This window comes from Triturus cristatus, chromosome 8 (genome assembly GCF_964204655.1).
Source record: "Triturus cristatus chromosome 8, aTriCri1.1, whole genome shotgun sequence".
Lineage (NCBI taxonomy): Eukaryota > Metazoa > Chordata > Amphibia > Caudata > Salamandridae > Triturus > Triturus cristatus.
Genome location: NC_140591.1, coordinates 1,427,017,160 through 1,427,034,507, shown reverse-complemented (window position 1 = coordinate 1,427,034,507; position 17,348 = coordinate 1,427,017,160). Strand labels below are relative to the sequence as shown.

Sequence of the window (17,348 nt, the reverse complement as noted above, 5' to 3'; positions counted from 1 at the left end):
TTGATCTTGTCTCCCAAACCATTAACGTTCCAGGAGAGGACTACAAAAGAAGGACATCGCTGCTGTGTAGGGACGCTTGGTATTGTGTCAGTGGTAGCCTGGGTCATATTACGTGATGCCATCTTCAAGGAAGGGTGTGTGAAATGCCCACTGTAGTATGCCACTCCTGTGCACCTGTACCTGCCTAGTGAGCCTAATGCACCTTTGAGCGGTTGGTGAACCTGAAACAAAACACAAACCAACATTCCGACAATATCCCCATCCCCCCACCCCCCTCCCTGCCTCCCTGCCCTGCGGGTTTAAAACTACCCGCCACCCCAACTCAGCAGAGTGCTTAGTTCCCATAAACTTGTTACGTGCGTATGGGGGGAAGCCGCTCACTGTTCAGCCGCCAATCCCCACACCATAGGCTTGTCCCTTCAAACAGCTGACTGCCCAAAAAGTGAAAATGCCCCAGAATCTGCAGCCTCCTGCAGTCTCAAGGCCCCACTGGGCCGCTCGGCACATCGAGGCCCCAAATCGCCGAGAGTCCTCCAGTCCGGTCGTTTCCACACCGCCCCGCCTCACGGAGTGCCATCCCCTGTTCCCGACTCCTCGACATCCAGGTCCTCGGGGGAGGCGGAATGGCCGCCAGGGGGACGCTCCCCTCTGCCCTTTGATCTCGCCGGACGCCACCCCTCGAGCCACTCCGAGACCTCTGCCGGCGATGTAAAGAACCATGTGCGCCCCTCCGCCTCTACTCGGAGCTTCGCCGGAAATAACATGGAGTATTTCAGCTCTCGTGAGCGGAGGTCTGCCTTAACCGCCATAAAGTCTCTTCGTTGCCGCATCACTGTCGCTGTGTAGTCTGGATAGAGGGTGACTGTACTGTTGTCCACCCGCAGCGGGGGGGCGGTACGCGCCGCCTGGAGGATCGCATCCCGGTCACGAAAGTTGAAAATGCGGGCCAAGATCGGGCGCGGGGGGGCCCCGGGCCGAGGCCTCCCACCCGGCACCCGGTGTGCCCTTTCCACCGAGAAGAACTTAGAGAGCCCCCGGGGCTTTAGCTGGTCGGTGATTAGTTTTTCAACAAAGAGGTCTAATGCCGGGCCGCGTTCACTCTCCGGCACCCCAACGACCCGCACGTTGTTGCGTCTGGACCGGCCTTCCTGGTCATCCAACTTGGCCAGCAGCTGCTTTTGCACCAGTTCGAGAGTTTGTATGCGTTTGTGATGGTCCGCCGTGCCATGCGTGAGGGTCGCTGTGGTGGCCTCGACCTCAGTTAGTCTCGAATTAATTTTAGCGACATCCGCCCGGAGGAGCGCTACATCCGTGGAGATCGTGCCAATTGAGGCCTGCATCTGTGTAAGCGTGGCCATAACATCCGCGAGCGTAAACTCCGTAGGCTTGTCCGAGGGGGGGGGCTGTTTCCGATCTTGGAGGAATGCGAACTTTTCCAGCTTCGCCTGTGCCCCACCGCGGTTGCCCTTCCCCCCCATGATGCCAGGCAGTCAATGCGTCGGCGCCCGGTCAATCCAGGTACCAAGCTATCGTAGGAGTGTCAGATCGACGTGCAGGGCGGGCCCGGAGACGCCACTGCTTGACCCAGGGGCACCGACACACCGTCGATAGGAAGCTCTAGAGGTTGAAGGCAGCACCACCTCAGCGTCTCCGAAGCACCGGGGCTGTGAAGTCGCCCCCCACCAGATCACTAGATGCTCAAACCACCCCTACAGTGCGACGGCCGCTGCACGTGGCGCCCAAATGTCTGTCTTCCTAGGGGTAACACAACATCGGCCGGACCTCTTTGAGAGCGCCACTCCTCACACGCCAGTTCAGGAGTCAGAGTGTAGCAGCAACAGTTCCCAGGGCGATGCCCAGTATATCAAGCTCAATGTGCCAGTCGTCAGTCTACAGGGAGTCTAATCAGGGGGGTTCCCACGAGAGCTTCCTCACCGGTTCAGGCGCACACACGCTCCTCAGTGGGCCGCAAGACGGCCGCAGCGCACATCACCAAGGCGCCGCCCGCGCCGTCCAGTTCGAAGTGCTGTCCGATCCCCCACTGACCTTTCCGTAGATGGCGCTTCCACCGCTCCTCTCCCTCGCTGCAGGCCGTTTCGCGGCGCAGATCGCAGCTGAAGCCTCCCCAGGTCCGCCGGGGGGAGGACGGAGGGACACGGAGGCCCCCCCTACAAGGTGCTCGTCTGGTGGCTCCGCTCTCTCGCCTTCTCCGTGGGGCAGTCCCGACCTCTCCCCGGTCAGGCCCAACGCTCTGTCTCCGCCCCCGTGCGAGTCGGTTGAGGGCCAGGCGAGTCCAGTTTCCACCGCTCCGGGGACCGGCCTGTCCCGTCGGAGCACTGCCGCACGCAAGGCGACGCAGCCACGCCTCACGCCCACCACACCTCGGGGATGCGAGGCCCAGCTCTCCGCTCACACCTCCGCCCCGCAGCTCCGGAATGGGAGGGTCCAGGGAGCCCAGAGTTCCAGACCCAGGACGCCGAGGCTTTCGGACACAGAAATAGCTGTCCAGAAGTCGGTGTTGGTTGAAGGGAGGTCGGATAAATTACAGGATTACAGGCCGGTGTGGAGGAGCTCAAGGCTCAGGCGGCCATGTTCGTCGAGAGCCAAGCTCCGCCCCCTTGTCTGGAGTTATTGTTGCAATTGGTGCAGGTGGTGCCGGATCCTGCTGCCAACCGGTTGTCCATGATATTGTGTAGACCTATTAAAAGCGCTTTGAGGCTGCGGCTGCCGGGGGCGGTTGCAAACTGGGTAGGTCTCTGGCCTTGTTTCCCACCAGGTGTGTGGGAGCCACATCTGCGGCCACAAAAATACAGAGCAGCCTGGTGACTGTTGTGACTATGGGTGAAAGGACGTGGCTGGTAGCCTTTACATAGCCAGGGAAGGAGCGATTGGTGGATTGTTGCCATAAATACCCTCATGGGTGATAAGCAGCACTTTACAAATCCATCTTGATTGATCTTGATTGATGGTGAGCCTCAATGACCTACTAGTGGCCCTGCTGTCTTAAGCGCTGAATCCCTCTTGTGGTAAAAAAGGTGAGAACCATCAAAGGGCCTGTTCATAAGGAATGCCTGGACATCCCCTGAAAAGCCATCTGCCCTCAACCAGGCATGGCATCTATGTGCCACTGACGACACACTCGCTGTTCCTAGTTATATCCAATGCGTAGCATATGGTGAACTTTGCTGCATCTCTACCATCAGCAATTGCCAGGGAGAATATGGCTCGTGCCTCCTCTGAGACCATGGGCAGTGCCCGTGCAACTGAATCCCATAATGTATGAGAGTATCAGCTCAATAAGCATGCAGTGTTCATTGACCACTGTGCAGGGCTAGTGGAATATAAAAATCTTCTTCCAAAGGTGTCCAGCCTCTTGGGATTCCCTAACCAGTGGTATGGTAGGGCACGTACATGGGTTATCTTTAGAAGTAGCTGCCTGGACCACCCAGGTGGGATGCAGGGTGGGGAAGGCTGGATCCCCGGCATCGGGGCAATGGTGGCGGGCGATGGTCCTGTGCACAAGTGTGCCTGTGCAGGGCTTGGTGCAGGCCCCAAATAGGACGCCAGCGAGGCCTTCATTAAAAGGGCTGTAGGGGTTCTGAGTTCTCTGTCAAGATATTTGTCTTGACTTCCACCGTAGGCAGCATGAGGTCCAGGACGTCAGCCACTCTTCGTACCTCCATTGCATAGGAGGCCCTTCCTCCATAGCCACTGTAAGAGGAGAGAGGAGACCAGTGCCTGGTGAGGTATCCAGACCACCAACATCAGCCAGTTATTCATACCACTTATCCTTGGCAATACGCTCTTCTTGGGGAGTCGGGAAAACCTCTTGCGATTCTCTGATCCCCTCTATTTTTTTTTTTATTTTTTTTTTGCAGAGTTTTATATAGCGCGAACTTGACCCGAATCCAATCAGGTATCAGAGCGCTTTACATAGCACCAGTTACGTTACATGAGGGGACACATTCATTTTTTTTTAGGCACGGGGAGATTAAGTGATTTGCCCAGAATCACAGGAGGTTTAGCGTCGTTACTGAGACTCGAACTCAGTTCCCCCAGGTCCGAGGTCGGGCACCCTAACCGTTAGGCCAACTCCTCTCCCTATTCATAATCCTAACTGGCCTTTCTGGGAAATAAGGTTCTGTCTCCGACTCAGATTGTCTGGGTCCAGTCAGTGAAGCCAGTCCAGCCCCATTTCAAAGTCACGAATTATGATGGCATTGACAACGCCAGGAATGGCACAACTAAAACGATCCCCAGTGAAGGGCGTAGAGTTTTGACCGGGGTCGGTCTCAATTCAGGAACAGATGCTGGGCCTGACTGGCGCGAGATCTAACCCAATGGCGGCAGTCCAATCGGGGCCTTTCTCAGACCCATGGGGCCTGACCTCCCAAAAATGAAGTGCATGGACTCATAAAATTCCTTAGGTGAAGACGGAGCCATTCCGGTAAAGTCGCGGAGGCGACCCAGGTTCATATTCCACATGGGTGATGAGGGAGCGGGGCTTTAATTTATGGTGGTGTTCCCACTCCTCGTCCAATGACTTGGACAGGCGCGGAGAAGTCCAAGAATCCTTTGACTTCTCAGACTTCTTTTAGTGGGACTTACCTGATGAAGTCTGGGATGGCGACAGTGACCAGCCGAACAACTCCAAGGGCAGTCCTGGGATCTCCCTCGCAACCAGGACCTGGAGTGGTGTGGAATCTTCTGCCGAACAGCCAGGAGCTTCATGGCTCTCCCTTGGATTGCCTTCAGATGCATGGTCGGACAATCCGAGCAGGCCTTGGAGCCGTGGTCTGTCTCCAAGCACTAAAGGCAGACCAAGTGGGGGTCTGTCACAGATATTTGCCTGTGACAGGCACCAAAAGGTTTAAAACCAGTAGGTTTTTAGGGGACATTAGGGAAAAAGGCACACTGGTTAAGGTGTTCAACACTTTTTTTAAAAAATACTAAAATACAGTCAAAAAAATTACTGAAGGGAGCTCAATCCAGAACCGTGTTGGTGGGGCAGAAAAGAAGGAACTGAGGTCAGCGCGCTAGGGTGGCGCCTATGTAGGAACCGTCCACGACACTTCTGGTGCAGATGACACCACACAGAGCTGAACCACGCCATCCACCAGCGCGCAAAGGGACTGCTCAGAAAAGTTGCCCTATCCAGTCTGATGCCTAGGGAATATTCTATGGTAAGGAATCTGCAGCTAGAAGTCGCAATCAGATACTTATTTTGTGACCTGATCTATGTACTAGTGGGTAGGGGCGCAAAATAAGGATTCAAATTAAGTTGTAATCCGGTCTAACTAATTAATATTTATTATGTTAGTCGCAAATTGTGACTCAAATCGGATTGGTCACATTCACAGGGATGGTTGCCTGGAAGAGTCAGCAGACCACCATGTCTGTGATTGGTTTTATATAAAGAAATTGTTTTCTTTTAAGCAGTCCAATTTCCTTTAATGAATCAGGGCTGGTTTCTCTGTCCTGAACAATTATCTACTCTTCTAGAAACGTTTTTAACAATACCATTATTTATGAGCGACGTCATGCTTGTTATTCGTCTTTTCACTTTCTGAAAGCACCATTGTTTGCATAAAGATCCTTATGTAGGAGACCATTTGCCAGTGGGCCTCTAATCATGGTCTCAAATTAGTTCATGTCACTACACTGCATTCCTTTAATTTATAACATACTACAACTACTCTTTAAAAAAACATGTCACACCTGACAGAGGCGGTTGCATTAATTCCTCTGTAGTACCTGGTAGTGATATTTGGAAGGTGGTGTTGCTGTTTCATGAAGAAGTCATTTGCAGCCGGATTGGATTGTCTGACCCATATTTGGGACTTCATTTTTTCGCATTTTTGATTCAGTACTTCAGCAACTGGACCCTATTTTAAGTCTGTCATTTTACTTTATGTGATAAACAGAAAACAAGCTTTAAGAAACAGCAGAATGAGAAAGGCTTTGGCTCTGCCCTAATGTTGTTTCCATTGAGTACATATTTTAATTGGACAGAAATGATGTGTTTCCTCTGGGGAAGAGTGCTATTGTGCTGTGTTAAAGATTGCAGGCAGACATTTTGTGACCAGGAATCTGTAGGCAAGGGCGATTAATTTGCCTCTGTGACAAGGTAGAATATTTGCACTTTAAGAATCCTTGCTATACCATTTTTGGAATGGTCGTATATTGTTGGTATATATTGTTTCGTCAGCTGTCACTCTGTAAATATTTATAATATTATGACTCATAAGAGGGGATTTGTCTCCTCTGAAATATTGATTATTCTCGAGTTCCGGAAGTTTTATGCTTCCACTGAATTAGTTGTTCTGTTTCACTGTTTGCCTTATGGGAAAGCCCACGCTCAATACAGCAGCACTGAGCTGGTTATGGTAACAAGCCACTGGACAAGACTTTAGGCCAGATCTGTTTATTAGAACATTGGAACGTTGAGCGCTCCATTGTAGACAATGGAGTACTCCAGACTTCTACTGGCTAGTAGAAGCCCAGAGAGCAACATTCCAATTTTTATTTCCTTTCACAGCTGCTGCACCCCTTCCGGCTCCAAGTGGCCTTTGTTTTTAGAAATTAGAACATTCTGCCCTCTAGGGGTGGAATGTTCTAATAGCCTTAGAGCCCTCCTAGGGGGCTCTACTGGCCACTAAAGGCCCGCTCCCTTGTCAAAGGCCTTCACCGAACGCTGGAGCAGGCCTTTAATGGCCGGTAGAGCCCACTAGGTCGGGCTCTAAGGCTATATTATTAAACTCCAGAACAAAGGCTGTAAGCCGGACATATTTATTGTGAAAAGCATATGTTAAAGCGAGTAGGTCTGCATTTGTCATTACATTATGTTAAAGCTGGTATGTGGGTATTTTGCTACAAGGATCCTGACAAATGGACCATAGTAGGCCAGAGATTTGGTTTCCCACTGTGACAACCCCACGGGGTAGAACATTTGTGCATTGAGAATCCTTGTTATACTGTTTTAGGAAGGGCTGTAAATTGCTGTGCCAACTGTAATTGGGTGCATATTTGTATGCATATAAGTGACTGTAGGAAAGCTTATACGGAATAGTGTAGACCTGAATTGGCCATGGTGACAGGCCAGTGATAAAGGGTATAGGTTTGATTGGCTCTCTGGAAAAACTAAACTCAGTAAGCCCGGCTTATTTATTGTACAAATCAAAGGTTAAAGCCAGTAGGTCTTTAAAGGTAGATTGTTATTACACTGTGTTAAAGCTTAAAGGTAGGTATTTCGTTGCATGGATTCTCACAAATTACTGTTGACCAACCTTTTATAATCCTCCTTACCACTTTTAGGAGGAATTGTAGGATTAAAGGGTTAATTGGAAACAGTTATGTCAGGTACTAAACTTTGATCTATTTGTTATGAAAACGTAAAATAAGGTAGTCGGCCTGACTTATTTATAGTGAAATGTATGTATTGAAGCAAATAGACGATGAGGGTGAATTGTTATTACACGGAGTTGAAAGCTTAGACTGGTATTTTGTTACACGGAATCTCACAAATAAATAATAATCAAGGGTTTTGGTGCTGGTTACCATTTTACATCTTAATCCCTAAGGCGGTGCCTCCATTGTAAGGATAGGAGTCCAACTGCCGCCCTGACGGAATCTTGGATCCTAACCGCCGACCTCTGCGCTCCGACTGGCTGTGTTGAAATGCTGCAGTCAGGACGATGCCCTGGATGTCGGTTTGTCCGTGGCAGTCCACCCACCATCATAACGAGGACCTTAGTTCAGAGTGAAATGTCTTCAACATTTGCATTTGAACTGTGGAAGTTAACAGCGTTGGGATTATCCAATTTTGGGTTGCCAACGGTTGCTCTTAAAATACAATTTTTTTTATTTTTTCCGCTCATCACTGCATAGTCACATCTAACACTTTGCACTTGTTAATTGTTTTCTGCATAAACAGTCGTTATTATTAAGCATATGGCGTACATCTCTACTGTTTAAATAAACTGCTTCTGCCGGATAATATTGATGTACATATGAATCATTATTGGTCCTCCAATGCTGAGTGAAGTGAAAGTGAATCTGAGAGCTACTTTTGTCCCATATTACTGTAACATACCAAAGTTCCTAATGGTATACTGGGTTGCCCTTGTTCATTTTTGCAACCTCCTCTTCTGGGGTCCTACGCTTTGCTTTTCTCCTTTAACTAAACTTTCAGAGTGACAGACGCTTTACAATCACTTCATATTCTATGCTGTCGTCAGTGATATTTTCGTGCATTGATTTTTCTACTGTAGATTTGCTTCTTTTTTGTGCCATGAATATATTGATTTGAAAATAGCTTTTGAAACCTCCTCTGGCAACCATAGACGTCTTGGGAGAGTTCCAGGTCTTACATCCAATGAAATGAAGTAGTGGAATAGTAACATCTGTAATGTGCGAGGCTACAAGCCAGATTGCATGTATGTATTTGAAAGGTCTATAGCTGAAACCTACCTGGGGGTCAATGGATCAATCAAATGCTGTACTTCTAAAGGCTATGCAGATGCTTCTATTTTAGCACAATTAGCTGGGTCTCAGTTGGGAAAATCAGGGGCAGAAGCACTGACCTAAATAGGGTGGGGCATCTGCCACTGTGACGGGTGGGCTGCCCCATCAAGTGTTTCCGACAGCAGAGCCAACTGAGGTTGCACCGTTGGAAACTTGGTGGTTTTCCCCATTTCTAAACAAATCCTAATGAGACCCAATGCCCTTTCCATAAAAAAGGATCTCCTATGCAGAGCAGAACTGCCCTGAATACTGGTAAAGAGGGTTCCCCAAAATACAGTCAGACCCATTAGCCTATAGTTTAATCTGCCATCCTCTTATTAACATTTATCTCTGCTTGATTTAGGTGACTTGAATTGCGCTACATGTGCAGTGGTGAGAGGTGCCCTGGCTGGCACGGTGGTAGGAGGCCTGTACCCCATTCTATTAGCATTGCCAATAAATGCTGGACTCGCTGCCAGGTAGGTTGGTTTTCCATACAAATGTTGAGTAAATTGTTTGGAATTTGGTAAATGAATCCTGGTGCACTTGATCAAAGTTACTTCCCTAATGAACATGCACGTGTTATTCAGTGCGGTATAGATAGGGCGCTGCAGCAAAGAGCATGAGATCATGCCTTTTGCGCATCCTGCCACCTATAGCTCCTTGAAGCATGGTGAAGTCAGGGCTTTTACATGCAATGTTCTAAGAAACCGAAGAATAGGGAAAATAAATACAAATAATGTAAAACTGTGGTTCAACAGATGAATGGACATGGGACATATGGAAAGTAACAATTCCCAAATAACCTCCATTTCAACAATGGGAGTGTGGCCATAGAAGAGATAAAAGGAAAATAGAGGGAGCGGGTAGGATAGCAGGTAGGAGGAATTTAGAAGAAAGGCTGAGGTTCTAGGAATGTATTTATTGATATCAATATGACGTGCCTCCATTACATCATGGTCTTTCCTGTTTTTTTTTTACAACAAACTTTATTGGCATTTGTAAGGACACCGGGGAATTCGTCCCCATACACGGTACCAAGATGAAGAAAAGAACAGTGAGAAGTGGCATCCTCGTTCAGCCCCCCCCCTGGTCTGCAGAACATCAGACCCCCAAACCCTCCCCCCCACCCGCACATCACACCCGCCCACGGTCCAACACAGATATGCAATATTTCCTATCCGCATGAGCTCCATATTCCAATTACCCATCCACAATGCACAGGGCCCGGGGCCCCGAAGGGGGACTCACCGGGGCTCTGATTAGCCTCTCTATTGGGTCCAATGGCACTGCATCCCCCCGCACAGACAACACAATACCCCGATATCGCGCCCATCTCTTCCAGACTTTACCATGCTTACTCGGACAACCCCTTGCCAAGAATACCGCCTCTTCCGCAGACATGCAGCGATCTAGTGCTTTCTTCCAGGCCTGAACCGGGGGCGGGGCAGAAGACTTCCAATGCTGGGCAATATCTCGCTTGGCCAGCGTCAATCCCAAAAACAGGAGGTGTCGCTTATAGATGTTGCCCCCTATCTCCTCGGTACAATGCAACAGTGTTAAGCGGGGATCGGGGGGAAGCTCCCAACCCAGCACCCCCCCCAGGCAGGACAGAACCGCCGTCCAGAACGGGCGCAGCCGCCCACAGTCCCACACCGTGTGCAAGAATGTACCGTCCCCATCGCCGCAACGGAGACACATAGGGGACCCAATTAAGTGCATGCGCCAAAGGCGGTGCCGGGTGCAATACGCCCTGTGCAGGTATTTGAATTGTATGAAGCGGTATTTGGTGGCCACCGCAGCATATCGCGGACCCGCTAGAGCGTCTGCCCAGTCATCCTCCGTGAGCGCTGGGATATCGCGCTGCCACGCCTCCTTGGTATTATCTAGGGTAGTGTTCATGAAGGTTGTCAGAGTCTGATAAATCTGGCGAATTTTGTGATCCCCGAGGTCTCCCATCAACAGTCTACCCTCTAACGGGTGGAACTCCGGCAGAGTGTCTAGGTGCTGGATGCTAGGTGCGAGGGCATGCCGCAACTGGAGATATTTGTGAAACTGGGATTTATGCAGCTCAAAATCGGCCTGCAGCATCTGAAACGACTTAAGCGACACTCCCTTCATTACATCCCCCAGCGAGGAGATCCCTATCATGTCCCAATAGCGAAAGCCCTCCAGACTTGCCGTCTCCTTGAGCAGGGTACCCTGCCACAATGGGGTGGCCCGCGTAAGCCTGCCGCGCCAGCCAATAGAGATGACCGATTGCCGCCAGATCCGGATCACCGTAGCACACGCCGGGGGCAACCGGTCCAGCGAGGAACGGCTATAAAGAAAATGCAGCAGAGGCCTCTCCGCCAATGCGGCCCGGTCCAATACGTAGGCTGGGTCTTTCCTGTTTTTAACATTACTTCTTTACCTTGCACCTTTTGTCTGGCCCATTGCGTATTCCTCTTTGTGTTTGTTTGTTTGCATTTATATAGCGCTAATCACCAAAGGTCTCTAAGCGCTGCATCATAGACGACAGACCGACTTCAGTAACATCACTGAATCTTGACCTTAATCCTGAGAGGCCGGATCAAATGTCTCCAAAAATAGCATTGCCTTGCGCCTCCTCCGAAATGGGAGCAGTTTAGCTTCCTTACGCATGTCATCTGGAAGCCTATTTCACATCTGGGGTATAGAGACCGAAAAGGCCCGGCCTCCAAAAGTCGCCATGCTGAAGCGAGGGCAAGTGAGGAGACTGGCCTGTGATGACTGGAGAAGACGGCCCGGTACATAGGGCTTCAAACGGTCTTTAATATATTTAGGAGCCTCACCAAACAAGGATTTGTGTGCAATACACAAACCCTTGAAGCCTACCCTTTGTTTGATAGGCAGCCAGTGTAGTTGACGCAGCAAGGGGGTGGCATGCGTTCTGCGGGGCAGCTTAAATATCAACCTTGCTGCATCATTCATGACCACCTGGAGTTTCCTCAAGAGTGTTGCAGGGAGGCCAATATAGACTGCATTGCCTTAATCTAGGTGAGAAAGTATTAAAGTGGTCACCACCGCCTGCATGGTGGTGGATGACAGAAGGACAGATAGTTTCCGGAGCTGATGCATCAATCCGATACAGCTTCCCACGACCGCGGAAACCGGATTCTTCATGGTCAGTCCAGTGTCCAGTCTAATACCCAGACTTTTCACGGCCGGCACTGGCATAGGAGTAGTGCCAAGCTCTTGAGGCCAAAACAGGCTGGACCAAGGGGAGGAATCTGGGGAAAGTACCAGGACTTCCGTCTTATCTGGGTTTACCTTTAAGGAGTTAGCGGTCATCCAGTTCATGGTATACCGAAGAATGTTCTGAACATTCCACTGTGAATCAGATGTATGATCAATGCGGACGATTAAATGGGTATCGTCCGCATAGTTAAACACCTGGCAGTCTGCCTTAGCCAGGGCGTCAATCAGGGGTTGGAGGTAGATGTTAAAAAGCAGGGGGGACAAAGCCGAACCCTGCGGAACCCCCCCAGCGGAGATTGCCCTGTTTAGACATGAGGTTACCTAACTGGACTTTCTGCCGGCAATCTTCCAAAAAAGAAGTGAGCCACTGGAGAGCCATCCCAATGACTCCCAGCCGCCGCATACGAGTGAGTAGCTGCCCATGGGTCACCGTATCAAAGGCGGCTGAGAGGTCAAGTAGGATTAAAGCTGAGTGGGTCTTTTTATCTGCTGCGAGTCGTAGATCGTCCAGGACTGAAAGCATCACCAACTCCGTGCTGTTATGCGCCCGAAACCCAGCTTGCCGATAGTGCAGTAAGTGGTGTTGTTCAATGTAGGAGGCAAGGGCTCTAAGTACTTGCTGTTCAAATACTTTGGCCAAGAACGGGAGTTGGGAGATGGGGCGATAGTTCTTCAAATTCCTAGTATCCGCCCCCGCTTTCTTCAGCAGTGGAAGTACTATGGCTTCTTAAACTTCTGAGGTACCTTTCCTGAGGTCAGAGATGAATTCAGAACAGACCGCACCTCAGCCTCCACCAGAGGGATAATCGTTTTAAGTGCCTTAGGAGGACAGAGGTCCTCCGGTGACCCGGATTTCACCTTAGCCGCTATGCGGGCCAAATCCTCCGGTTCAAGCAGAGGAAACAGTGAGAGGGAGACACCCAGCGAATCTATGATCTCCTCCTCTACTGAAAGCAAGCAAGGATTTATGTGTGTATTCTTAATAGCCATAACAATATCTTCAACTTTATTTAAAAAGAAGTTCTGTATTTTATCGCATTCAGCTTGATTGGTAATTGGCCTGCACAGCGCCCTGAGTACAGTAAATGTCTCTTTTTGCGTGTCACTAGCCTCGCTAATCCTGGCTTCATAGTAAGCGGACTTAGTTTTGATAAGAGAGGCCTTGTAGTGTGCTAATTTGACTTTAAATATCTCCTTATCTTTTGGATCAAGGGATTTCCGCCAAAGGCGCTCGGCCTGACGGATAACTTGTTTGTTCGAGGCATATGAGCTGCAGATTACACACTTGTGCATAGATCGCCATCTGGTGTTGGGCCCGGATGTTTGCAGTTTGTTTTTCCTCATTGGAAAGTCTTTGGAAGTCACGAGGTCGGTGACTCCTCCTTTGGATCGTATTGCGCATGGGCTTCGGCTCCATCCTCAGATTGTTTTTTTCCGCCATCGGGCTCGGATGTGATCTTCGCGCTCCGGTTCCGAACAGCTTCCAGTTCAACGGTCGACGCCCAATCCTCACCTTAAACTGCGGTATTGTTTCAATCGCGATGTCCCCCACTCGACGCGCCTTCTCATCGGCGCGGACCTTCAGTTCCAGTCGTCGACGGCAGCCTTCGGGCCTCTCCAAGCTTCGGTCCTGGCTAATGGAAAGGACTCCATTTAAAAAGTGCCCTCGATGTGGGTCCAAATTCCCCCACACCGATCTCCACGAGGTATGCAATCTCTGCCTCTCCCCTGAACACGAGGCTCGAGACTGTCCGGCGTGTAAGTCCTTCCTGTCCAAAAAGACTATTCAGGACCGAAGAGCCAGAAGAACTATGGCGCACTCCTCGACGACGATTCCGGACGACATCTTCGGAGAAGGCATCGACGCTCCAGAGCAGTACACCGAAGAGGGCCTCGTCAGCGCTTCTGAGGCCGACGACTCAGATGTGGAGGACATCACCCCGGCGCAGAGGGTCGTGAGTACTGAGTCCCACCCCCCCCCCCCCCACACCCCTGCCGGCATCGAAAAAGGCTCCGGTCACGCCTTCGCCTCCGGGCCTAGGCAAGACCAAGGACACTGCTTCCAACACCCCACCTTCGGGCCCGGTGAAGAAGCTAAGCAAGCCTTCCGGCGGCTCGGGCACGAGCCAGCCTACTCCCGGTTCCGATAAACACGCTTCGGCGCCGAAAAAGAAGCCGACCCCCATATCGACACCGAGCTCTGCACCGAAGCACTCGGGGTCGAAACCCAGCTCTTCGGCACCGACACCACCTTCGGTGCCGACCAAAGCACACAAGGCCACCGGCACCGACACTTCGAGGCCGAAATCCATCTCGGTGCCGAGCAAGCGTCCGGAGGTTCCCAAATCAGGTTCCAAACAACGAACCGGCACGGAAAAGCGCCTTTGACACTGTTTGTAGAAGCAGGCTGTGGCAGATGATGGACGATATGGGCTTCGAAGAACCCCTGGTGACACTTCTCCGCAGACTACACGCAGCAACGTCCGTGGCTATAAGATTCGGACCTGGGGGAGAAACAACTAAACCTATTCCCTCAACTGAGGGGGTGCGTCAAGGTTGCATTTTGGCGCCTTTCTTGTTCCTAGTATACACAAATGGACTAGAGAAGTACTTGTTGGACCACTGTTGTGATTTTCCTAAGGTAAACGGTAGGAGTATTCCTATACTCTCATATGCAGACGATACTGTTTTAATGACCCTCACTGGAAACAGTTTGCAGTTGTGCCTAGATGCCTTTAACACCTTCATGCTGGATCTTGACCTGAAGGTAAATTTTGGAAAATCTTTTGCAATGGTCTGTGGTCCAAAAGGAACAAAACCTAGAAAATTTGTGGTGAATCACTCTACTATTGAAAGGGTGGAGAATTTTAATTACCTTGGAAATCTTTTCAATAGCAAACTAAGTTGGGCCCCTTTAATGAAGGCTCGAGCCCAGAGTGCTACCCGCTCCATAGAAGGTCTTTTTCGCTTCTGTGGTAAGTTGGGTCAAAAACCTGTTGCGCACCTTAAAACTCTTTATATATCTAAATGTTTATCTGTGGCTACCTACGGGGCAGGAGTATGGGGGACCGAAAACCCCTCAGTGGTACAAGTGATGGAAAATAAATTCCTAAAACGGGTATTACTGATCCCATCGGGTTCATCGAATAGCTTCTGTCATAATGAAATGGGAATGACCAAAGTGACTGACATCATTCGTCTGTCACCCCTATTATTATGGGGCAAAATATGGTTATCTGACGATTTGCAGCTCTCGAGAGAAATTCTCTCAGACTGCTTGAGCCTGGATAATGCAAACAAGATCCCCTGGTTGTCATACGTCAGGGACATGTTGAATAAGATAGGTTTGGGTCATGTTTATGAAAATCCTGCAAATATCCAGGGAAACATAAAAACCCAAATTAAGTCAAATTACTGGAAGTTTTTAGGCTCACCTTGTCTGGGAGGCCCTATTGGCTATGTACCTAAGTTACAGCATCAATTTTATTTAACTTTTACAACTAATGTCCAATGGCGGTTTTATCTCACGAGGTTTAGGCTAAATACCCTTCATTTTCTTTTTGCCTTTCCTAAACAAGGGGGTTGGTGTGAGCAGCTACCCCCTTGTCCCTGTAATGACAGAGTTAGCCAAAGTACTATACATGTTGTCCTGTTTTGCTCCTTATATCAAGATCCGAGGATTAGATTTATTAAACCTGTCCTGAAGGGGCGGCAACCATGCACTTATAAAGAAGGCTATGATTATTTGCTGTCATTATCTTCTGTTGATACTTGCTGTGCCATGTTAAATTTTATAAGAGTTTCACTTCAGATTAGGAAACGCTATGGATAAATTAGCTGTAGAACTGTGCTTTGCCATTGGATTTGTATTTATGCTGTATGATGGATTTTTTGAATTGTAATTTTTGTTTTATGGATGGATCACCTTATTTGTGTATTATGTTTTTTAACTTTGTGCTTTTATGATTCATTGTATGAATCGAATAAAGATTTTTGAACCGAACCGAAGCCTAAAAAGCCAACGGCACCGATTCCTTCGGCGCCGACGGAAAGACCAGCCTCACCGGACTTATTTACACCGGATCCCTTGCAAAAGACACTCACCAAGGATCCAAAAACTGGACATTTGACCCTTTCTTCCAAAAAGAGACATTTGGAGAAGCCTGCTCCACCTCCACCTCCAAAGAGGAAGGACTCTGCTACCTCCCCGTTGAGAATACCTTCCCCACCTCCTCCACCTTCTCCACCTCCTCCACCTTCTCCACCTCCACCCCCTCTGCCTTCTCCACCTCCACCCCCTCCGCCTTCTCCACGCCAACCTCATCGTTCTCCCAACCCTTCTCCACAAGATGATGATCACGGGGACCCATATGATGACATAGGGGATGTCCCACAGGACCTACCCACAGGGGACCCCACTCCTACAGGATCCCCAGACCCATGGGACGACTACAATATACCTGATATCCCCAACGTCCCACAAGATGACCTTTACCCCTCCAGGCCATCTCCACCAGAAGACTCATTGGGGTTCCACCACCTACTGCAAAGGGCGGCACACTATCACGGGGTAGACTTACATACCGACCCCGTGGAGGATGTTTTCCTCCTCGACACGTTCGACACCACACATAGGTCTACCTCCATATTACCTATGCTTAAAGGAGTGGTAAAGCATGCGCCAGAGGTTTTTAAGGACCCAGTTAGAGCCAGGGTCATTAACCCGCACATCGAGAAAAAATACAAAGCTGCCCCCACAGATCCCTCCTACATCAGAGGGCCAGCGCCACTAGACTCTCTAGTGGTATCCACTGCACGAAAAGGGCAAATTCCCAGGCGTCAGGCGAAGCACCACCACCAGACAAAAAGTAAAAGCTACTGGATGCATCAGGGAAACGCACTGCGTTGCAAGCAGCCAATATGTGGCGTATCGCCAATACTCAAGCGCTATTGGCCAGATATGACAGGGCACATTATGACGAGTTAGAGAGCATAATGCACCACCTCCCTGAGAAATATAAAGCTAGGGCCAACAAACTAATTCAAGAGGGTAAAACGATTACAAACACCTCTATACGCTGTGCCTTAGATGCAGCAGACACAGCTTCCAGGGCCATCAATACAAGTGTCCTCCTGCGTCGCCATGCTTGGCTGAGAATATCAGGGTTTAAACTGGAGGTACAAGCCTCCATCCTTAACCATCCCTTTGAGACGGGGGCGTGGCTTGACGCGCAGCGAAATGGCCGCTCTGTGAGCGAGCTCCGCCGGCCGGACAGCGATCCTGTTCTTATCCTTCACATCGGGGTGAGCGTGTGCTGCCCAAGCCAGCTGGCATTGTGCTGGGGGTGTCGGAGCATCAGCGGTAGTGAGCTGGACCCCCTCTCTACGGTCCTCGCCCTGCTCGGAGCCCGCAGCGCCACTGAGCGGCCGGAGGGGAGGAGCGGCCTGGATCTCCTGCGGGGGTGTGCCATAAATCCAGCCCGAGGAGGCTGCGGCGGAGTGGGCCTGTGTCAGTGTGGAGAGGAGCAGCGGTGGAGCCCCTGTTTCGCCGGCATTCGCGACCCGAGGTGGAGGTCGCTGTGAGGGTGGTGCGAATCCTACGCGGGAGCCGGCTGGAGCGGCAGAGA

General features: G+C 50.1%; 1 protein-coding gene across 3 annotated transcripts in view; it reads left to right on the top strand.

Moving 5' to 3' along the window:
• LOC146805876 (transmembrane protein 126A-like) overlaps positions 1-17,348 on the top strand; it is a 126,975-nt gene that overhangs the window by 91,060 nt on the left and 18,567 nt on the right. For all 3 annotated transcript variants that reach the window (XM_085623218.1, XM_085623219.1, XM_085623217.1), the window contains exon 4: positions 8,867-8,981. In XM_085623218.1, coding sequence (XP_085479344.1) covers positions 8,867-8,981 — 115 coding nt within the window. The remainder of the gene's footprint in view (positions 1-8,866; positions 8,982-17,348) is intronic.